This window comes from Oreochromis aureus, linkage group 23 (genome assembly GCF_013358895.1).
Source record: "Oreochromis aureus strain Israel breed Guangdong linkage group 23, ZZ_aureus, whole genome shotgun sequence".
In the NCBI taxonomy this organism is placed as follows: domain Eukaryota; kingdom Metazoa; phylum Chordata; class Actinopteri; order Cichliformes; family Cichlidae; genus Oreochromis; species Oreochromis aureus.
Window position 1 is genome coordinate 24,082,399 of NC_052963.1, and position 24,237 is coordinate 24,106,635.

A 24,237-nucleotide genomic window follows, 5' to 3' on the forward strand; every position below is an offset into this window, starting at 1 on the left:
GTGTTCTAGCGCGTGAACAGATCCAGAAGAGGTGCTGCACAGTCTCAGGATGGCTTCCACAAAATCCACAGTTCACATTTATGTCCCTTTTGAACTTTGTCATATAATGATTAGCAGGATAATATTTATGCAGTATTTTAAATGAAACTTCTTTTACTTTATTCGTTACTAGATACTTGTTATGAATTGTCCATACTCTTTTCCAGTTAAAGGAATTCCAATAAGAGACCACATGTGGAATAGATAGACATCCTCTGTGGAACAAAGATCTTCCAAGATTCTGACTGCACGTTGCTGTAAGCAAATGACGTCAGCGACGGTCAAACGTTGACTGACAACGGCTGCAGTAGACACTCCACTGTTTTTAACACAGCTCGTTGTAGCTTTGTTTTGGCTGACAGACCAAAAACAGCAAAGCAAGAGTGGCCCACATACCGACTAATAAGATAAAATAAACTTTATTAGTCCCACACATAAATTTGTTGGTTCAGAAAGTGGACAGTTACAAGCAGCAAAACAACCAAACAAACAAAAACAGTAGAATAGAATAAGATAAAATAGATTAGCATACTATAAAAATAGAATAAATTACTATCTTGCATCAGAAAAATTACACTTAGTCATATTGCACATAAGGGAGACTAGGCGAGGCTATCATGGTGTATTAGATGTGTGTGTGCGTGTATGCGTGTGTGGTCATCTGGATAGTCTTTGTTGTGAAGTCTGACAGCAGTTGGAAGGAAAGAACTGCGGAATTTCTCCGTCCCACATACTTAGTACTCTGCCTCAAGTGACAGCAAACACTCTCTGCAGGCAGATGGGCAGAACTCGCCACCTCTGCTCATCAAATAAACAGTTGTGATTGGTTCTCCCGATCAGGGCAGTTTAGTCAGACAGAGGCGGAGTATTTCAGCAGTGACTTCGTCGTTGACAGCCGGTGACAAACTGACACCTGAATACACCTGCCCTTAAAAAGAAAAAAAAAATCCTGTATGAGATCCGGGGCTGTTAAAAAAAAAACAAAAAAAACAACAACATCATCCGGGGCACAAGTTCCTGACGTGCACTCTGGTCGTCACGTCGCTATTAGTTGCTTCCAGTGTGGACTTTACCTTGAGGAGCTCACGTGTTATTAAGGCGGTGCAGAGGTGAAGCTGGCAAAACAAACTGGATTTCTCGTGAGTCAGCAACCTGTAAGTATTTTTAATGATATTAAAAGGTTTCCTGTAACTTGTTGTTGAGTAACACAACTTTATTGTAATCAGTCAACAATTCTGTGCTGTAAAGTTAGAAAGACATCCACGCATTCCGACTTTTAAAATTAATTACACACAAGCGAATTTGTCCAATTCCCCAAAGTGAGCTTCAGACCTTCCTTTACTGATGAAGGGGGAGGAGAAAACGTCGTTCCATAATTCATTGCGGCGGGCCGTGCGACAACTCATAAAAGTAAGATAATAAACAAAGTTGCGCAGATCATGTAAATGTTAATTATATCCGCATTTTCCATTACATCCATAACCTGCTGAAATATTTAGTTTTTAATAACAGCCTGTTAAACTCACAGCTGAACTCTGAACATCAAACTGCTGGAATAAAAACTACATATTGTTGAGCTGCTGCCGCATGAAGAACGCAGAACTGTGTGTAAGGTCAGTATGATCTATATGAGCTGATTCAAGTGTGCTTAAGCGTGTACATGAGCTCATTCACTCTTAATACTGCGGAAGCACTTTTCACAGCGTTAACGGAGAAAATACGTCAAAGATACGTTAATGATCAGAGCGCTCCCTCGCTCCCATTTCCCCACACACAATACAAAGATCGCTTGCGATAACGATGTCTCACTCTGAGCAAATTTTGAACCCACACATTTGAACTGTTTTTAGCATGAATTTCTTATAATATTTCTTAACTTTCTCAAAATTAAGCAAACCCTCATCTGAGGTCTATTAGAGAAAAAAAAACACACACACAAAAGCAAACAAACAAAAAGATGCTCTTTACCTGCCGTTCAGCGAACAAGGAAGTTCAGAGAACAATAAGCTCTGTCTTGAAATCTTTTAAAGTAGAATGATGGTGAAAACGACTCTTATGTGATATAAAACTGGAGTAAATGTGCGATATAAAAGAACACTGATTAAAAGGAAAAGTAACAATTTCCTTATTCCTCAGATGTTTACCTTGATGAGCAACATATTGCTTTAGTCCAACTGCCGCATTAAAGTTACAAAACAGGCTTTTTACATTAAAGCCAGCAAGTCCATTACATACTCCTTCTGTGACCCCTTCTCTTAAATGGACCTGCAAGGCTTTTTTAGATCTGAAATACTGTGCACATTCTGTGTATATGCAGGGTAGTGGACAGCTTCTTCCATAATGTCTGTGACTGCTAATGTAATGTTCAATGATTCTCTTGCAATTTCCACAAAAAAGTGCAAAGTTTGCAAGTCCACCTCATTTAAATGACAAAAACAGATGTGATCATCTAGACCTGTGTAAGTAAATTAATGAAAAGCCTTCAGTTATGGATGCTATAACAACCACAAGAACCTAAACAGTCTGCTCCATTGCTTTTGTTAATGAATCATTTGTTGGTAGCACGTCTGAATATTTAGTTTATGCCACCTGCATGTGATCATCAATAGCCCAATATTACTTCTTAAGAAGTACCTTGACGTTGAAGTTTGGCTTCACAGACCTAAAAAAAACATAGAATAAAAATATGTGTTATAATTATATTGTTGTCGCCATATAGACGTGTTTGTTCATGATTTTCTGACACCTATAAACAATGTTATGTTTGTTACAACACAGGGAATGCAATTAGCCAAATTATGCAAAAAAAATCAGAAAAAAACCCAAGGGACTTCTGCAGTATACCATGGCAGCAATTAGTGTCTCTGATACCAATAATTTTATCACTACAGCTCTTATGGAAACTCACAATTTGCTCATACTGATCACATGAGTTCAAAAATAAGTCAAAATGGAGCTGTTGTTAAGCGTAAAGTATTTCACGGAGAGAAATAATTCCACAATATCATTACTGCAAAAAATAAACACACTGGAGGACTATCTGATAAAAACTAATATAATGCTGGTTTGTAGACCATATTTTGTCTCAATCCTCAGTGCACTCTCGCAGCTCAGCATGCAGCAGTAAATAACAACTTAAGTGATTACATAGGGGTAAACAGGTGACAACAAGAATAGCAGTCCTGCCAAAAAGTTCTTTTTGAACCCTGTCAATAATTGGAAATATTGCCAAAATGAACTTCCACCAACATACAACAGCCTGTGAACTTGAAAGAAATTTACAAGTACAGAGACAATTTAAAATACGCCATATTAATTAGCTAAGTTAGCTTGCTAATATCGCAACAGTGGTTGAATGTGCAACCGTAAAGGTAGGAAAACATTTAAAACATCCAGAAAACATCCAAGTAACTTAAACATGTCGTTAACTGCCAATTCTCCATGATGCACCTCGATAGCAGTCACGTGAAGCAGCTTTGAACCATCTTTACGCAGCCTGCACCTGGGATCTTGCCTGGTGTGATAGACCCCAGCCTCTATGGATCTGTAATTGGAGCTTATTCATGTACTGCCATGACAAATACCCTCAGTGCTGTCTTTCTGTCCAGCTTTGTCCAGCCACTGGTAAGATTTCTGGATGTCATCCACTTCCTCTGTCTGCCAGTGTTATATACTATGCAGGGGCCTATCCTTTCTACTGTGTTTTTTTTCCCTTGCTCCTCATCTCTCTTGTGTTTCAGCTACCTGAGATATTCACAAGCACGCAGTTTGTGGTAGCCAATCCTCATCATCATGGACAGTGGTTCTGACGCTCACCAGTCTTCGGCCTCCTTCCTTCCATGTAGCGTACACTCTCAGGGTGCTGGACTCGATGCATGGTAAGGAGCTTCCTTGTCTTGATATCAGTGGCTTCTATTTCCTTATTTGGCCAGCTTATTATCCCAGCAGGGTACCTGATCATGGGCAGGGCATAGGTGTTAATTGCCCAGATCTTGTTCTTTCCATTCAGCTGACTCCTCAGGACTTAGCTTACCCTCTGCAGTTTTTTGGTTGCAGCTTCTTCATGGTTCCTATTTGCCTGTAGAATTCCCAAGTATTTGTACCTTTCCTGAATGTCTGCAATGTTGCCTTCTAATAGTGGGATCCCCTTTAGTTCTGATTACCTTTCCTGTCTTTGTTACCTTACCTATTACACTTCTCCAGTCGGAATGACATTTCAGTGTTGTTGCTGTATATCCTGGTGGTGTTGATCAGTGAACTGTGACAGTGACTCGTTCACTCTTGTCATACAGCTTGATGTCTTCCATGTACAGTTGGTGGCTGACGATTGCTCGATTCCATAGTTGGTATCCGTAGCCAGGCTTGTCAATGATCTCACTGAGGGGGTTCAGGGCTATGCATAACAGCATGGGGGACAGGGCATCTCCTTGGCGGATCCCAAACTTGATGGTGACTTGTGCTATATCCTTGAAGTTGGCCTCTAGTGTTGTACACCAAATCCATATTGAGTTGTACTGTTCTAGGCATTTCACGATCTGTGCGTGGGCCATTAAATCACAGGCTTTTTTGTAGTCAGTCTGGCAGTGCACAGGTTGGTCAGTCTGGTCTTTCAGTCTCAGGTGACTGCTTGGTCTACCAGCTGGTGTTTCGCTCTTCCGGTATTCCTGCCAGTTCCTTTCTGTGCCCCACTCATGTATTGAGCCATATACTCATTCATCTCAGCTGCTACCATACCTGTAAGGAGGTTCCATATGGTATTGAGGCAGGTTATTGGCAGGTACTTGGATGGTACCCGGTCCCTGTTCTCATATGCTTGGCAGTTTCCAAGGCCTCAAGTATGGATAGCTTGCTGTACTTCTTATGCACCCTTTTCTTTGTTACTCCCATAGTTGGCTAACTTCCCTGCATGCTACCTTGATGTTGAGCTCTAGTCTTCTTTTCCATGGCGTGTATTGTTTTTTGTGCCTGTTCATCTTGTAGCCAAGCATCTCACTGATCACTACTGCCATGGTGTAGATCAGCTGGTTGGTTTCGGTGATGGTCACAGTAGGGATGTCAGTAATGCTGCATTCAGATCTTCTAGTAGACCTTCAGATGGTATTTCACATAGTCTTGGTCACCGACTACAGAAGATTAAGGTTTCAAGCTTCGCCATGATCCTATCTTTCAGGTCAGTATCATGGCTCAGTGGCCCGTGAAGTGGAATGGATTCAAGCGCAGAGCCAAAAGGCCGGAGGCTTGAAGTGATTTGCACAGAAAAACTTTTATTAACAAAAATTCTTATTTTAGATGAACTGAGACAAGAACAAGATTCAACTGTGAGCATAAACTTGGTGTCCGTGATGTGCAGGGCTAAGGCGAGAACAGGGGTCGGCAACCTGCGGCTCTGGAGCCGCATGTGGCTCTTTAGTCCTTATAGTGCGGCTCCGCGTGGTTTGGGAAAAGTATTTAGCTGAAGTGTATTTTATTTATGTTAGTTCTTTTCTAACTTGTAGTTCTAAATTGGAAGATTATTGTGATATTGAAATATAAAAATAAAATTATATTCTATTATTTTTTCATCGCTCAAAATAAGCGTCACACTCGCGGAAGCCAGTATACCCGCCGAAACGCCGTGCATTTATCGAGACTTTCAACCCCAGGTAGGCCAATTATGGATCTTCGGATCCACATTATGTCAGGAGCTATTCTCCACCATGAACTATGTTTTTTTTTTTGTTTTTGTTTTTGTTTTTTTTGGCAGGGTGTATCTATTTCGTTTCAAATATCTTTTATTAGAAGCAAGTATCACAGTTGTTACAAATTAATAGAACTTATGCCCCCTTTTTCTCTAAACAAAACAAAACCAAATCAAAAAAAACAAAAACAAAAAAACACTATGGGCCCCGATTCCCCGACTGCCAAAAATTTATATTTTCCCAAGGTATGCAAGTAAAGGGTGCCAAATTAGTTCAAAATCTTTCACATTGCCATTCATGGTATATCTTATTTTTTCAAGGTGAAGAGTATTTGTAAGCTCTGCAAGCCACATCTTTAACACAGGAACCTCTTTGCCTTTCCAAAGCTGCAGGATCAGTTTCTTTGCGATGATCAATGCATATGACATAAACCTTTTTTGAGAATGTTGTAAACTTTGTGTTTCTTTGGAGATCCCAAAGATAATTACTGTTGGATTTGGCTCAATCTTGTTTTTAAAAATATTAGACAGGTAAGTAAAGATGTTACACCAAAAACCCTGAACCCTTGGACAAAGTGCAAAACTATGTAACAGATTTCCATAATGTATCATACATTTTTCACAGAGGGGAGAGCAGTCTGGGTACATTTTGTGAAGTCTTTCCCTTGAGTAATGTAACCTGTGTACAATTTTATACTGAATTAAACAATGACGGGAATTAGTAAAAAGCGTGTTTATGTTGCGTAAGACCTCCAGCCAAAAATCTTCCGATAGGGAAAACCCAAATTCCTTTTCCCACTCCTCTTTAATTGAAAGAGTTGAAGGTATACTCATCTCCTGTATTGAGTTATAAAATAATGAGATTCTCTGTTCGAACCCCTGGCTATCACTAAGGCATCTATCCAAGGTGTCAGACGACATGTTTTCAAATAATTTCGTAGTTGAAGATATCTAAAAAAATGGCTGCGCGGTAGTCCAAATCTATCTTTTAATTGTTGAAATGACATGAAGGTGTCGTTTGAATATTAGTCTTTTAATTTAGAAATTCCCAATTCCTGCCACACGTTGAAAGCTCCGTCTGCACATGATGGAAGGAAAGAGGGGTTAGCTGTAACAGGGGGACACATTGATAGTGGTTTCAGTTTAAAGTGCTTAATTATTTGTTTCCAAATTCGCAAAGTGGTATGGATCACTGGGTTATAATTATAGTATGCACTTGTCAAGGGAGTAGGAGAAAGTAATATTCCACCAACATAGTAAGGAAGGCAGTCCTCCCGCTCCATCTGCAGACCATGGGGGAGTAACGCTGTATCATCCAATAAGAGGGAAATTATTCTTAAATTTGATGGCCAATAATAATGCATAAAGTTAGGTAGCGCAAGTCCTCCAAGGGATCCGTGTTTACATAGATGTTCTTTTTTTATTCTATGTGTTTTGTAGTTCCATATAAACGGCAAAATAATGGCATCCAGCTTTTTGAAAAAAGATTTGGGCAGGAAAATTGGGATATTTTGGACCAAATACAGATATTGTGGGAGAAATACCATTCTTATTGAGTTCACTCTTCCTATCAATGAGATAGGGAGTGTCCTCCAAAACTGGATGTTGTTTTTTAGCTTCTCCAGTAGAAGGAGAAAGTTTTCTTTCACTAAGGAACTATATTTTCTTGTTATTGTGATGCCCAGATATGTAATTTTTTCATAAGTTATTTTAAATGGGAGAGATGCAAGCCACTCATTGCTTTCCAATTTGATGGGCAATACTTCACTTTTTCCCCAGTTGATCTTGTAACCGGCGAAGGTGCCAAATTTGTCAATAACGGAGAGGATTGCTGGGACGGAAGTTTGGGGTTTTGTTATGTATAGTAAAATGTCATCAGCATATAGCGATATAGTATTAGAAGTATACACTGTGTCATAACCATGTATATCAGGGTGAGTACGAATTGTCTGTGCCAGGGGTTCCAGAGCCAGAGCGAACAATAATGGACTAAGAACACATCCCTGTCGTGTCCCTCTGCTGAGCTTAAACTGAGTGGATAATGTTTGATTTGTAAGGATTCTGGCTGTGGGATTCTTGTAGAGTAACTTTATCCAGGAAATAAAATCTTGTCCCAGTTGAAATTTCTCTAAGACAGCAAAAAGCTAGGGCCACTCCACATGATCAAATGCCTTTTCGGCATCTAAGCTAAGTACAAGTAGATCCTGTTGCACCTTAGAGGAGTAAATTATATTAAATAGACGCCTAAGATTATTAAAGGAACTCCTATCTGGTATGAAGCCTGTTTGATCTGAGTGTACCAGTTTATCTATTACCATATTGAGTCTACTCGCTAGTATTTTAGCCAGGATTTTTTGATCCGAATTTAATAAAGAAATGGGTCTATATGATCCCACTTCCTCCAAGACTTTACCTTTTTTTGGGAGTACTGTAATAATTGCTTCATTCAATGTTGGTGGTAGAGTGCACACTTTGTATGCATGGTTGTACAGTTTAAGTAGATATGGAACAAGTTTAATCTTGAACTGTTTGTAAAATTCATTCTCTAACCCATCTGGGCCTGGACTCTTACCATTTTTTAATAAATCAATAGATTTAGTAATTTCTTCAGTTGTAATCTTGGCATTCAAAATCTTGCGATCCACCTGATCTAACACAGGGAGGTCACACTTATCTAAAAAGTCCTGCATATCTTTAGGCCCTGCAGTGGAATGAGAAGTATAGAGAGATTCGTAAAACTGTCTAAAGTTATCATTAATGTCTTTATGTGATGTAACCAGGTTTCCATTGCGTGATCTAATTTTGTGAATCATTCTGTCATTTTCTAACTTCTTTAGCTGTCTAGCTAACAACTTATGTGGCTTGTCCCCAAATTCAAAGTACTTCTGTCTTACAAAGGTGAACGCTCTATTAATGTTGCTGGTTAGTATTTGATTTAGTTTATATTTTAATGCACAAATAGTGTTGTACTTATCTAAAGAGGGAGTCCTTGCATTATTGGCGTCCAAATCGTGGATCCTTTTTTCTAATTTTAACTGTTCTAGTTTATTATTTTTATTCCGTGAGGCCTGATATGATATTATGCACCCCCTAATATAGGCTTTAAACGTTTCCCATAATATATCAGGTGAGATTTTGGCATTATTGTTTATATCAAAAAATAAAGAGGTCTGAGAGTTTATATACTGTTGAAATTTTAAATCGCTCAGTAGTTGTGGGTCAAATCTCCAATTCCTATATGCTTTGGTGAAGTTGCTAAGTGCGAAGGAGCAGGTGACAGGGCAATGATCAGAGATAATAATATTGTGATAGGTTACGTTATGAACAAGGGAGAGCATTTTTCCATCTACCAGAAAATAGTCAGTCCTTGAATAGACGTTATGTACAGAAGAGTGGAAAGAATACTCTCTGCCTGATGGATTTAAAGTTCTCCACACATCACAAATATTCATATTGTTCAGAACTATGTTAAAAACAAGCACCGCTCACGCCTCACAGATGACAGCTTACAGTCCTGCGTAAAGATGAAAGTGACTTCGTACAGCCCTGATTTGCAGACGCTGTGCGCAGAGGTTCAGGAGCAGAAGTCCCATTGTATTACGGCAGACCCGACAATGTTTGCATGAACACGCTTTTCACACACGGTTGCTGTACGCATACAGCCGGCTGTAGCTTTGCAGCTCACAGCCTGACACATACCAACACAACAGCATAGATAGCACAGACGTTAAGGCGGCGAGGCGTGATTGCGGGTGCCGCTCAGGTGCCTCCGCCTCCCCTGCAGCGGTGCTGCAGACCACGCCCCGCCACACACATTAACCAGGTAAAATACATATTTAGGCAGAATTTTGCAAATATCTATTTTTCATCTTTTAGCAGCATAGTGCTTTTTTTCCAATTATTTTTTAAAAGTCAGGTCAAGGCTCCAAAAGCCCAAAGACAATATAAGGGTGGCGGCTGACAACAGTTTTTGTTTGCTACATGGATCATTTTAGTTCAGCTGGGTGTCTTTCCTTTTGTTATATTTCTTTAAGAGTTCAAAATGTGTTAATTACATAAATAAAATGTTATTTTATGTGTAGCACACCTTAGTTTTTCACAAAAAGCATAAAGGTAAAAAACAATATATACAGTGTTATCTTCATTTTAGATGTCAAAAAGTATTTGCCAGTGTTTTCTTTTGCATGGAAACCGGGTCCAAATGCCTCTTTGGGTGTTAAAGGTTGCTGACCCCTGAGCTAGAACATAAACTGTTTCAGGTCACAAGTACTGCTGAGGGCTGGAACGGGGCAGATGGAAACTATAGCAGACCAAGGGCACTGAAACAAAGGAGAGGACAATCAGAATGGTCATAACAGACTCACTGGAATGACCTGGGAAACATGAAAGGTTGGGTGGATCCTCAACGACGTGGGCAACTTCAGCTTGATCGCCGATGGATTGATGACCTGCTCCACCTCAAAGGGTCCGATGAAGCGTGGAGATAGCTTGCGTGACTCCGTCCTGAGGGGAATGTCTTTAGCGGACAGCCACACGTTCTGTCCACAGGTGTAAGCAGGGGCAGCTCTACGACGACGGTCTGGATACTGACGCTGGCGTGCCACCAATCGACACAAAGCCCAGTGGGTCACTCTCCACGCCCGCTGGCAGCCCTGGAGATGGTGCTGGACGGAGGGAACCTTGAGTTCCATTTCCAACTCTGGGATGAGAGGAGGCTGATAGCCAATGAAAGCCTCAAAGGGTGATAAACCTGTAGCAGAAGATGTGAGAACATTATGGGCATATTCTGCCCAGGGTAGAACTGAGGACCATGAAGCTGGATTAGAGGCAATGATGCAGCACAGGGTGGCTTCCAGTTCGTGGTTGAACCTCTCAGTTTGTCCATTTGTTTGTGGGTAATAACCTGAACTTAAACAAGGTTTTCCTCCAAGAGCTGTACAAAACGTTTTCCGCACCTGTGACGTGAACTGGGGGCCCCCGTCAGACACAATCTCAGTAGGTATTCCATGAAGTCTAAAAACATTTTCTGTTAAGACCCTGGCTGTCTCCGTGGCGGGGGGAAGTTTGTCCAATGCGATGAAGTGTGCAGGTTTGGAGAATCTGTCTTTTACTGTGAATATAGTGGTTTTACCTGACAACGTGGGGAGACCAGTGACAAAATCCAAGGAGATGTGTGACCAGGGGCAATGAGGTATCGAGAGGGGTTGCAAGAATCCGGCTGGGCGGTGTGGGTTTGATTTATTATGGGCGCAGATAGAGCACGCGGCTACATACTCCTTAGCATCTTTATCTATGGTCTCCCACCAGAAATACCTTTTAATGAGAGAGCTGGTTCTCCCGCCTCCTGGATGACAAGCAAATCTGCCTTTGTGAACCTAATCAATCACCTTAGACCACGCAGCCGCTGGAACGAAGCACCGGTTCCGAGGACCTGTGCCAGGGTCCGGTTCCGTCTCCAGTGCGCAGCGGATATCCCCCTCACCTCCCAGGTGATGGAGCCGATTCTAACTCCTTCTGGTAAGATGGTGGGAGCATGAGGTGGATCATTCGCCAGGTCAAACTGGCGGGACAGAGCATCCGGTTTGATGTTGTGGGATCCTGGTCGATAGGAAATAGAAAATTTAAATTGATTGAAAAACAAAGACCAGCAGGCTTGGTGTGAGTTAAGTCTTTTAGCAGTGCGGAGATAAGTTGGGTTCTTGTGGTCAGTCCAAACGATGAAGGTATATTCTGCCCCCTCAAGAAAATGCCGCCACTCCTCTAGCGCCAGTTTAACCGCAAGCAACTCCCTATCCCCAACGTCATAATTTCTCTCCACTGGGGAGAGGCGACGGGGAAAAAAGGCACAGGGTTGAAGCTTTCCGGCTGGGCCAGAGAGCTGGGACAACACCGCCCCAACCCTGACATCAGATGCATCCACCTCAACAACGAACTGTTTACTGAGATCGGGGTGGATTAACACTGGCACAGATGTGAACAGTTCTTTCAGCTTAGAGAAGGCAGCATCAGCCTCCTGACTCCAAATGAAGGGAAGTTTAGAAAATGTAAGGGGAGCAGCTATTTGACTGTAATTCCTTAAAAAGCGGCGATAGAAATTAGCAAAGCCCAGAAAACATTGTAAGAGTTTTCGCGATGTTGGAACGGGCCACTCTACGACTGCTTTAACCCTAGCTGGGTCAGTCTTCACCTGCCCACCTGCAAGGATGTAACCAAGGAAACACACTGAGGGAGAGTGGAATTTACATTTCTCATCTTTGACGAATAATTTGTTCTCCACCAACCGCTGGAGCACTGCCCGGACATGCTCTCTGTGTTCCTCGAGATTCTTAGAGAAAATCAGGATGTCATCAAGATTACAAAGACAGAACGTTACAAAAAAATCCCTGTCAATTAAGTTCTGCTCGCAAAGTTTGATAAACTGAGATGTCTTGGGTGTTCGCGGGTGGAGATAAGCTGGAGGAGGAGGTGAGGCAAAGTCCAGGTGAGTACTGAGTGCTATGCGGGTGCACAGGGAGGCAGGCAGATGATTTTCTTGCAGTTTGCATGAGAGGGTTTACCAGCAGCAGCCGACCACTATGGCAGGGTTTAGATGATAAGTCCAGGTGCCGACTAGGAGACAGAAAGAGAGAGGTAAGCAATATGCACTGAGAAGTATGAAAGAACATGAGGCTGTGAACTAACAGAGGCTAGAAGACAATCTGGTGAAGACTCATTGTGTGCACTGATCATAAATACTGCCGGAGTAATTGCTCGCAGGTGAAGAGAGGGGAGGAGCAACAAGGGCTCCACCCAGAAAGTTACTCAGACTCATCCAGACCATGACAGTCAGCTCCTCTAGCACTCGATGCTCCTTCTTCCATTGTAATTGGGGCTCGGTACCCAATCTCAGGTGGGGGTGATGGTGATGACTTCCCCTTTGGCCTGTGTTGTGGCTCCCCCTTGCCTTGCTGTCATCGATGTTCAGCTGTGGCAGCAATTCATTCTTCCGAATGTTGGAATACTAAGCTGCTAGTTGTTTCGCTCTCAGTCTAGATCCTTTTCATGTAACCCCTTCCACTGGGGTTACTTGCATAGTAGCATTCCAATAACATCCTGTTCTCATCTCTTGCCTACTTATGACTTATTGTGCTAGTAGCCCACTTCTCATCAGTTTGTCCTATTTCCTCAACACCTGATGGAGACCTTGTTAATCCGGACGGTGTCGAAGCCAGTATGACGCGCACTGGTCCTGGCTGCACAGGATACTTGGGTTACTCTGGAGGCTGGAGCCTGATTGTGTTCAACCTCAGCTCAGGTTCAGTTCAGTCTCTGGCTGGGGCTGCTAGCGTTGGCTGGCCCAGGCATAGAAGCAGCTGTGCACCGAGGTGAGGAACTGACTTGGGGCTGTTGTCACTGCTGCTGCTGTGACGCTGAGCAGCATTCCAGAGGTCCAGGCTTCCACTTTCAGAAGGCACAGCAGGGGAATTGGGCTTAGGCAGGCACTTAGCAATCTCTGTGGCAGGTGGGTGGCTAGCTGCATGCTAAACCCACCCACCCTAATAACAGGTGAGAAATTACGATTTGGACCTGGTGCCTAGGAGGCATGGTGTCCCCCAGGTCCACACCTTCTAGTGTCTCTCATGGCCTTGTGGTCCCTTTGAAGAAGGCTCTGGATTGAGCCATTATATCAATTATAAAGCCCTTTCCAAAAACAAAAGAGCTACCTACAGCTGATTATATATTTTTTACATGTCTTCTGGGTACTTTTTCTGTTCATGTCATTCTGTCATGATGTGTGTGGATGATGTGTGCTGATGTAGACCCAAATGTTGACTATTGAGACTGAGTTAAGTAATGAAAAAAAACTAAAATAAAAATTCCAGCATTAGGAGTCCAATAAGTGGCAGAAAGCAGAGTCTCGAAAGAAAACTCACAGGCAGACATTAAGGAAACAAATGGTGACCAAACATGACAGGGAACTTAGGTAAACTGAGGCTTCAAGTACACTGAGGTAATGAGGCAAGGGGGAAAAAGTGGGGAAAACAAACAACAAAACTAATCTTAGTGGACAAGACAAAGGAAACAAAACTAACTACAAAGCACAAGCAACAAAGTCAGTTAAGTCTTTGGCAGAAGACAAAATAAAACAGGTGGTAACATAATGCTAAAACATCTACCAGCCAGACAAGGACTTGACATGGGTATACATAAGGGAACTAACATTATCTGTAAATAAAATACTGAGGGCATGAATAACAAAAACAATACAAAGCCAATACACAGCAATAGAAGATAAACTCATTAAGATGAGGAAAAGAATAAAAACAACGAGCCAATGAGGATTGAACAGAAAACTCATAAACACTGCATGTAAAACCAAGAACCAGTACATTAGCATTCTTGATATTTTTGAGAAACGCCATCAGTCATTTTTAAGCAGTTTAATTGTTATATTTTTCAGTGTAATTTTCACATCAAAGCTGATATATCATGAATGTAATAAAAAATGTATTTTTTTTTTTTTTTTTTTACTGTGCTAGCATTTTCCCAGATCAGTGAAGTTGGGTTATTGTGCATACAGATGGAAACATGGCTAGTACATCACAGTCTGCCAAAGATTATGTCAAGAATGCCAGACTCCACCTCGTGAGAGAATTAAGGAATCTCTCTGTGATTCTGGAGAACTTGTATCAGCAAGGAGTTCTGTGTGATGAAGAAGTGAGCAAAATACAGGCAGAGAGGGACGGCTATGATAAAACCAGAAAAATACTGGACTCAGTCACAAAAAAAGGAGAAGCAGCCTGCTATGTGTTACTGAAGATTATTGATATGACAAGGAAAAGGACTTTAGAGAGACCCCCTCTTCTTCCTGAGAAGAGCAGTGAAGCTCCTACTGAGTCCAAGAAGTTTGACCTACACCACTGGATCAGCTGCTTTTCTTTCAAGGACACACACGTGGATGTAAACTACTTACAAGGTAAATCAGGAAAATTCTGTTTGAAAATTTTACACCAGGGGTCTTAAGCTCCAGTCCTCGAGAGCTGGAGTCCTGAAACCTTTCCATGTGTCCCTCTTGCAGCACATCCTGAATAAAATTAGTAGGTCATTAGCAAAAGTATAGAACTTGACTGCATGCTGAAGTGGCAACTGTTAACCCTACTACTCAAGGAAATTTAAGTCAATGTAAGTGTTTTGAATAATGTACTTCTAAAAGTACTTGCATCATGTTCATTCACTCATGAGCTGCTGTAACATGAATCAAATGGCTGAATTGCCACCTCAGCATTCAGTCAAGTTCTATAGAGTCTTGCTAATGACCTGATAATTGTATTCACGTGTGTTGCAACAGGAACACATGGAAAAGTTTCAGGACACCAGCCCTCAAGGACTGGAGTTTGAGACTCCTGTTTTACACATTATTTAATTTGGTATCTTTGAAATACTGATTATATAAAATGTACTTTCAGCACAGATATTTTTTTTTATTTTCTAAAACAAACAAACCTGCATTTAATTGATGATAAATTTGTTTTCATCCTTTTTTGGGGTTGTTTTTTTAGGACCAAGGCCGTGCCACAGATATCAGGAAAAGTTAAAGTCGAAAGTAAAAAAGATATCAAATGAGTTTTGGCTGACAAGTAAAACTCTGTTTGGAGGAAACAAGAAGCCTGATCTGTCATACACCTCACTTGTATTAGACACAGAGGAGAGTGTTTCCCCATGTAAAATAAAGAAATTGAAGAAAAAGAAAAGCAATATGAGTCGCCCTAAAAAGCTGAGGAAATACATCCCTGAGGAGAAACCAGACATTTCCCCGACTGAGCTGCTGGAAACGGATAAAAACATACTCTTGGTTGGAAAGCCTGGAATTGGAAAGACAACATTGACTCATGAAATGTTGAGACTCTGGGCAGAAAGAGAAAGCAAAGAGCTTGATTACATGTTTTACTTTGACATGAGGGAAACATCCCACATCAGGAATGCCAAAAGCTTGGAGGAACTTCTTTTTGGTGTGTTTTGTGAACCAGATGAAGGCAAAGATGAGGTCTTACAAGACATACTGAGACACTCTGATAACGTCACAATCATTTTTGATGGACTCACTGATCTCTGCTCATCAGTGGTGGAGAAACTTCTTAAGAAAGACCTACTGCCTCTTGCAAAGATCATCATAACATGCAGAGCAGATGATGAGGATGAAGACTTGTTTTCTGGGAACTTTGACAGAGTGGAGGTGAAAGGCTTTAGTGAGCAGACTATAAAAACATACTTATCTGCAACACTTGGTGAAGATCAGACGAAGGTTTTGAGTAACTTGGAACTGATAACTCTTTGTCATGTCCCCATGTATGCACTGATGGTGGCTGCTTGCTTTTCATCAAAAGATGCTCCACAGCCATGTACAATAACTGAGATATACATCAATATTGTTCGTTTTTTCCTTCAGATAAACAGCAAAACAAAGAAGAAAGATCTAAATTCCTTCATCAAAACCAAGAGAGAAGAAATTCTGTCTTTGGCTGAAGTTGCTTTTCTTTCAGCTGAAAGAAAAACCGTGAACCTGACAGACCTGCCCTGTGAAGATAGCTGTGTCCTCTCCTTCCTGAAACCACTTCTCATTAAGGAGGCTGTGACTGAAACGATAACCACATATGCATTTCTCCATTACACAGTGCAGGAGTTTTTTGCAGCACTGTGGCTCCTGAAGAATCCTGATAAAATCAGAGATGTTTATCAGCAGTGCCTCACAGAGGAGAAGAAACACATGAAACATCTGATCCCCTTCATGTGTCGACTGTTGAATGAGAAGAGCCCAAGTTTGATGAAGCATCTGATTCCAGATAAAGACCTGAAGAATACATCTAACTGGTTCTTCAAGGAGCTGATTAACACATTTCTTCCTCATCTGTGTGAGCAAGAAGAGGCTGATACTGAGGACATACTGTTCTTATGCCAGTGCTTGTATGAGTCCCAGAGTCCTGAAGCATGCATCTACCTTCTGGACAAACTGGACTACCATCTTGACCTCAGTGGAGAGAGTCTGGATCCTTACCCTTGCTGTGCTGTGGCCTATGTGGTCACTCAGTCAAAGGAAAGAAAAATATTGATGAACCTCGAGGACGTGATTATATCAGAACAAGGAATGAGACAGCTGTTCGGATGCCTTGAAAATGTTGAGTGGTATGGACTGTGTTTTTACTGTCACATTGCAATGAAGATACAATACATAATGACAACAATAGTTGACTCTTTTTACTAAGTTTTACATCCCCAGTTCCACAAAAGCAGAGACACTGTACAATGTAAATAAAAATATAATTCAATGATTTGAAAAGTCCATAAACACAGATTTTATTTACAGTGGAACAATAGAAAACACATTGAATTTTTTAAACTGAGAAAATGTACCGCAAAAGAATTAAAATGATGACAGCAACACATCTTCAGAAAGTTGAGACAAGTCCATGTTTACCACTGTGTAGCGTCCCCTCTTCTTTTAGCAAGTCAATAAACATCTGGGAAATGAAGAGAGGAATGTTGTCCCATTATTGTCTGAAATAGGATTCTAACTGTTCAAGTCTTGGCTCTTGTCAAATTTGTGGTTGTATGATGCGCCGAATGTACTGCAGGCAGGTCAGTTTAGTTGGCCCTAAAACATTTATATACCTTATAGCACTGTGCCTTTAGAGATCTGCCAAATCGATAGGCATTAATACAGCCCCATATCATCACAGATCCAGGGTTTTGAACTGAGCACTGATAACAACCCAGATGGTCCCTCTCCTCTTTGGTGTCCATGTTTGGTGTCCATGTTCTCCTAAAAGAATTTTGGATTCATCTGACCATGGAAAGGTTTTCCACTTTGTCTCAGTCCATTTTAAATGAGCTTTTTTCCCAAGAAGACAAAGCAAACTGTGACCACAGACAGGGATTTCTGGAAGTGTTCCTGAGTCATGCAGTGACTTTCATTACCGAATAATGTCTGTTAATGCTTTGTAGCCTGAGGGCTTGAAGATCACAGGCATCAGATACCGATTTTTGGCCATGTCAGCTGCTTACAGAGATTTCTTCAGATTCTTAGAATCTTTTGATGATATTATGTACCATCAATGATGATATCGAGGACCACTTACTTTCCCAGGCCTTTGTTATCTTGTTAACATCTCCAAATTTTTTTGAGACATATTGCTGCTATCAAATTTAAAGTGGGCCAATGTTATTGTTTTTTTTAATGTTTTGTTTGTTTTTTAATGGTACATTTTCTCTGTTTAAAGATTACATGTGCTTCCAATTGTATATTCTGAATAAAATGTGTGTTTGAGAATTTTTTGAAATTGGGTTCATAAAATGATGTAATGACCTCTTTTAAATTATAGGTGTGACCCTCTCCCTCGACAAATGTGGGAGATTTTCCTTGTCAGTGAAGAGCAGATGGACTTTGTAAGCCTACTCAGTCTTGATGGAAATCAGTTACACCTTCCAGTTGATGGTGAAAAACATCTGTTTGAAAGAGCTGTGGAAATCATCCAAAGGATGCCTACCAAGGTTAATGTCTGCCTGTACTGGGACAGAGAAACCTCTGCCTGTCAGAGTCTGTGTGAGTCTCTGTTAGAGGCTTTGCTGTTCATCAGCTCACTTAGGTATGTAGCTTTGGCTCCTGTTTGATAAACAGTCTGAATAATTGTATCTAGTCTGTTGATATTCAAATGAAAATCTTGTATTTTGCTGGATAAAGCAGAGGACAATTTGTTGATTATGATAATAGATAAACTTCAGAGAATCTATCAGGTCTCAGAGTGGGCCCATTGTTCTCTCTAACTTTTAACTTCTAGTTTGTCAGTTTCTCATTTTTCTGTTGTCCATTCACAGGGATTCGTCATGAAAAAAAAACCCTAAACTTTTGCTGAAATTGCTCTTCATATAATACAGCATGTTTGTTTTCCTGCTGTACAGGATGATGCTTGGTTTTTAATAAGATAAGATTTTAATCAATTTCATAGAACATGCACTAGAAATGTGTTTGATCATCTGAAATTCTCTGTTATTCAGCTTCAGAGGTCCAGAGTCATGGAGCCAGGAGAAATACCATGGGACACTGGAGAGGGAGCAGAAGAGGCTGTTCATGGATTTATGCCTGAAAGCAGCACTTCATGATGGACCAAATTTCTACAATGTAGTGAAGATGCTCCTTCCATTGTTTCCTGTTAAAACAGATGTAGACAACATCTTTCTTGATTTGTTTCAATATGTGAAGAGCAAAGAGTTTTTAGGTGACTTTCAGGGTTTGAGGCCATTTTTCCTGTCAGCTCCTGCAGTCTGGTCCATAAACCTCTCAGAGAGAAAGACCTCCATCCTCCTGGAAGTGCTGAAACTCCAACCAGAGAAGAAACAAGTGAAGCTGACAGGCTGCTCACATGAAGAGAGTGAAGTAAGGAGTTTCCTTCAGTGTCTGCCTTATATCTCACAGCTCAGGTAAATATGCTGAATAGCTGTTTTGAATAACATTATTTGTTCATCATCGTTATATATATATATATATTTTGTCTTCACACATATTAAAATCTAAAATTTAGCTACACTTTGCTGAAAGATAAAGATTTTGATCACAGTACTATCACTAACTTGCCTCTTTTTTGAATCCACATTATTTCAGTGTCGTTCCTCAGTTATCAGAAACTCTGGAAGAAATCAGGTTCTTTGTGAATCTGTTCTGTGCAGCAGCAGAGCGAGAACAGCAGACAGGAGAGAAGATGATGGAGCTGTTATCATCAGTGTGCACATACAGAGGATTTCCTCTTAGAGAGAAATGGTGTGATTTCCTAATGGACCTGTACTCTTTCAAGACTAAAACAGGCTTGAGTGTCCTTCCATCATTACAGTCAGTTTTCCAGTCAGCTCCTGCAGTCTGGTTCATAAACCTCTCAGAGAGAAAGACCTCCATCCTCCTGGAAGTGCTGAAACTCCAACCAGAGAAGAAACAAGTGGAGCTGACAGGCTGCTCACATGAAGAGAGTGAAGTGAGGAGTTTCCTGCAGTGTCTGCCTTATATCTCACAGCTCAGGTAAATATTTTAAGGATCTGTTTTCATTAGTACCGTATTTTTCGGACCATAAGGTGCACCGGATTATAAGTTACATTAAGCAAAACAAAACAGTCAGATTAGTCAAACTTAACTCATTCTTCTTGCTTCCTCCACTTCCGTACCATTGATTCATTAATGTTGAATCCTCTCACAGCTGCTCTATTCCCTTGTTGTTGCAGTATATCTTGTATTGTGGATGGATTATCTCAGTTGTTCTCCTGACTGAAGTTTGGTCCATTTACAGCATCCTGCGTTGCGATTGCATTTGTCCATAACCATCGGGAATCCTCGCCTTAACTTTTGTTGAGTGGAAAAAAGTTGACGTTCATCCTCCAGCTTCACTGTGTCTATGTTATGCTAACATAGCTGTGTCGCTAGCGATCACGTAGCACATCTTTATATACCAGCTAACCCAACTTCAGCAACCCTACAAACGTCACTGCTGTTTAGTTTTCTGTCTTCATTTATGTTGAGCTGTACATTTTAATTTTTTCAGAAATCTCTGAGTCAGAACATGGTATATCATGTTTAGGTGGAAGCTAGCGAACTTACTTCCTGCTAACTTCTAACTCCGTTAAATTTTAATAAATTCTGTTTTCATGGATGCCTGGATGTTAAACTTAATTGTTACACCTGGTAAAGAAGCAATGCTGATCATTTTATTAAATATGAAAAAATTTAGACAGTTTTTAACTCTCAGTGATGCTGCAGTGTTCGTTTGACTTTGGGACCTGAAGCGGACGGAGTTTTGGACCCAGATTACTCCACGAGGCTCCTGACTACGGTAGCCGTAATGCTCCAACAATCCATCAAGCGGTGCGGCTTCGTAGCTTAGCAAAGTCGTACTAAAACATTTTTTGACAGATTTTTGAGTGCCATGTACCACATAAAATCAGTTTGAGATCAGTAAGCACAACCAGAATTCATACATAAGGCACACTGTTGATTTTTGAGAAAATTAAAGGATTTTAAGTGCGCCTTATAGTGCGGAAAATACCTTAAGTGTCTATCAAATTTTTGTGTATGTAAATAGATGTTTTTCTTCAGACTATGACATTTTTATTCTTTTACTGAAAAATATTGATTTTGAACAAAAGGGTGTGCAGTTTACTTGTTTGTTTGTTTTTTCTCCAATTCACATTATTTCAGTGTCAGTCCACAATCTTTAGACACTTCAGATGAAATCAGGTTCTTTGGGAATCTGTTCTGTGCAGCAGCAGAGAGAGAACAGCAGACAGGAGAGAAGATGATGGAGCTGTTATCATCAGTGTGCACATACAGAGGATTCCATCTTAAAGAGAAATGGTGTGATTTCTTGATGGACCTGTACACTTATGACACTAAAACAGTCATGAGTGTCCTTCCATCATTACAGTCAGTTTTCCAGTCAGCTCCTGCAGTCTGGTCCATAAACCTCTCAGAGAGAAAGACCTCCATCCTCCTGGAAGTGCTGAAACTCCAACCAGAGAAGAAACAAGTGGAGCTGACAGGCTGCTCACATGAAGAGAGTGAAGTGAGGAGTTTCCTGCAGTGTCTGCCTTATATCTCACAGCTCAGGTAAATACTGGTCATAATTACTATTTTTCTTTCTCTCGCTTATTTTAAGTCTTTCTGTATGTAGATTCAAAGATTACAGAGTTTAAAGAAACAATTAGTGACGTCAAATATATTTTACAAATCTATTGTGATGGTTTCAGCTTTGTCACTCAGACATCAGAACCTTCAGAAGAAACCAGGTTCTTCAGAAATCTGTTCTGTGCAGCAGCAAAGAGAGAACAGCAGACAGGAGAGAAGATACTGGAGCTGTTAGCATCAGTGTGCACATATCAAACATTCATTCTTAGACAGAAATGGTGTGATTTCCTGATGGACCTGTACTCTTATGAGACTAAAACAGGCTTGAGTGTCCTTCCATCGCTACAGTCAGTTTTCCAGTCAGCTCCTGCAGTCTGGTCTATAAACCTCTCAGAGAGAAAGACCTCCATCCTCCTGGAAGTGCTGAAACTCCAACCAGAGAAGAAGCATTTGCATCTGACTGGCTGCTCACATGAAGAGAGTGAAGTTAGGAAACTGCTTCAGTGTCTGCCTTATATCTCACAGCTCAGGTAAGTACTCATCTTTTTCATTTCATTTATGTTTTCATCAGAAACTTCTTGATGCATTTCAGTGTTTCTGTTAGCAAATGAAGTATTATAGGACATTTCTTGCATAGTTTACCTGGAAGGTCATAATGAAAAACAATAACATATTTTACATCTTCCCAATTTCAGTTTTGTGACACTTTTATCAAAACCTTCAGAAGAAATTAGGTTCTTTGGGAATCTGTTCTGTGCAGCAGCAGAGAGGCAAGAGCAGACAGGAGAGAAGATACTGGAGCTGTTATCATCAGTGTGCAGATATAAAAACTTTCCTCTGAGGGAGACATGGTGTGACTTCCTCATAGACCTTTACTATTATAGGACTAAAACAGGCTTGAGTGTCCTTCCATCATTAAAGTCAGTTTTCCAGTCAACTCCACCAGTCTGGTTCATAAACCTCTCAGAGAGAAAGACCTCCATCCTCCTGGAAGTGCTGAAACTCCAACCAGAGAAGAAACAAGTTGTGCTGACAGGCTGCTCACATGAAGAGAGTGAAGTGAGGAGTTTCCTGCAGTGTCTGCCTTATATCTCACAGCTCAGGTAAACTGTGATCCTATTGGTGGTTTCTGATTTCAAGTGGTGAAATTGCATGATTATTGTTTATTAAATCAAACACATGTAGTAACTGAATTAGTAGGAACAGTGATTAATTATAAATATTACACTGAAGCATGACTTTAAAATACTATGAAACCACCCATTGTCTTATGGTCATCCATATCCATAGTACAGTGGTCCCTCGTTCATCACGGGAGTTATGTTCTAAAAATAACCCCCGATAGGTGAAATCCGCTAAGTAGTCAGCTTTATTTTTTGCAATTATTATAGATGTTTTAAGGCTGTAAAGCCCCTCACTACACACTTTATACACTTTTCTCAGACAGGCATGAACATTTTCACACTTTTCTCTCTTGTTTAAACAGTTGCAAAGTTCAAACCTTCGTAGAAAAATAAGTCCAGTATTATAGAATGAAACCAAAGATCAAACCCTGTTCAGGTCCAGAACATGGGAATAAAGTACAGAGTCACACTGCTAGCGATTGAAGATTTATGCAAATCTCACAAGCTGAACGCGTTCTGTGCTGTACAGGAGACACGGCACGAGATTTATTGACAATGGTCTACCGCCAGTCAGGACGCCGAACACAATGCGTTGTACAACAAATAAATAAATAAATAAATGAATAAAACCACGTTATAGCGAGAGACCATTGTAATTCGAAACCAAATTATTACCAAAATATACATGATAAAGTTTGAGAAAACTCTCTGTCTCTCACTTTCCTGGTCCCTAATTATTCTCTAGGCTTATAAAAAATTATCAACAATCTGACCACAGTGATCAAAGTGAACAGCATAGGTATTCAGTCTGTAGAACACTGCACACAAGGGCCAGTTCTGCATCACATTTCAGTGATTCTTTTATTCAGTTCACAACTTGGAGCCATTCGCTCCACAGACTCCAGCTCCCACTTGTGCAGCTCTTTCAGCTGCTGACTCTTCTCTCAGTTCATCCTCTCCTCCAGACTTCTGCAGCTATTAAAAAAGGGCAAAAGCATAATCATCAGCTGTTTCTGCCAGGCTCCCCTGATGCTGTCTCATGAACCCACTGCTCCACACCCTCCCCTGCAGCTGAGTCATAAACCACACGCCACAAACCCCCATCACCCAACTTAGGCCAGGGAGCCTTGCCAGGCTGTAAAGCCAGATACCAATGGGTGATTTAGGCATTGGCATCCTTCATGCAATGGAGCCACTGTAGTGGAGCATGAGCTAAATGGAAGTGTTACAAATAGGTACAAATCATACAGAGTGGAGAAGGCCTTTTTTTTTCTTGGACAAGGGGATCTACCAGAAGCCCTTAAATCCAGTGTTGTGAAAAAAGAGAGGAAAGTGCCTAACTGGTATAGGAGCTTTTTGACCTGGGCCATGGGACAAGCATCAAACTCTGACACTTTATTTACCTTGTAATAGTTGACACAGAACTGTATAGACCCATCTTTCTTCACCACAAGAACTACACCAAACACTGTGTTACTCTGCTATTACTCCCAGCTTTAGCATTTCACCCAATTCCCTCTTAACAACTCACCTTTTATGTTCAGACAGCCTATATGGCCGTGAACACACCATCACGCCTGGCAGTGTTTCAACATGGTGTTCTATTAGATTGGTATGGCTGGGCAGGGGGGAGAAAACATCTACAAAAGTTGTTTCATTGCAGCAACATCCCCTTTCTGGGCCTGTGTGAGATGATTATAACAATAGAGGGAGGAAGGAATGGTGGAATTTGGCACCTCTGACCCCAACTTATCTCTCTC

General features: G+C 40.9%; 1 protein-coding gene and 1 long non-coding RNA gene across 3 annotated transcripts; both read left to right on the forward strand.

Annotated features, from left to right (window-relative positions):
* Positions 1–480: 480 nt before the first annotated feature.
* On the forward strand, positions 481–19,061 carry LOC120436493 (nucleotide-binding oligomerization domain-containing protein 1-like). The gene is made up of 10 exons (XM_039607545.1): positions 481–1,193; positions 1,360–1,449; positions 1,568–1,652; positions 3,498–3,663; positions 3,780–3,917; positions 14,277–14,672; positions 15,256–16,876; positions 18,073–18,336; positions 18,746–18,869; positions 19,003–19,061. Exons 5-10 carry the CDS (start codon positions 3,911–3,913, stop codon positions 19,021–19,023), a joined length of 2,433 nt encoding a protein of 810 aa, XP_039463479.1. The 5' UTR covers positions 481–1,193; positions 1,360–1,449; positions 1,568–1,652; positions 3,498–3,663; positions 3,780–3,910; the 3' UTR covers positions 19,024–19,061.
* An 85-nt stretch (positions 19,062–19,146) lies between these two features.
* Positions 19,147–22,429, forward strand: LOC120436498. Of its 2 annotated transcripts, none has more exons than XR_005610498.1 (3): positions 19,147–19,168; positions 21,476–21,883; positions 22,049–22,429. It is a non-coding gene; the product is annotated as an uncharacterized LOC120436498 (long non-coding RNA). The 2 variants fall into 2 exon arrangements; XR_005610497.1 differs by lacking the exon at positions 19,147–19,168 and adding an exon at positions 19,694–19,757.
* Positions 22,430–24,237: the final 1,808 nt, after the last annotated feature.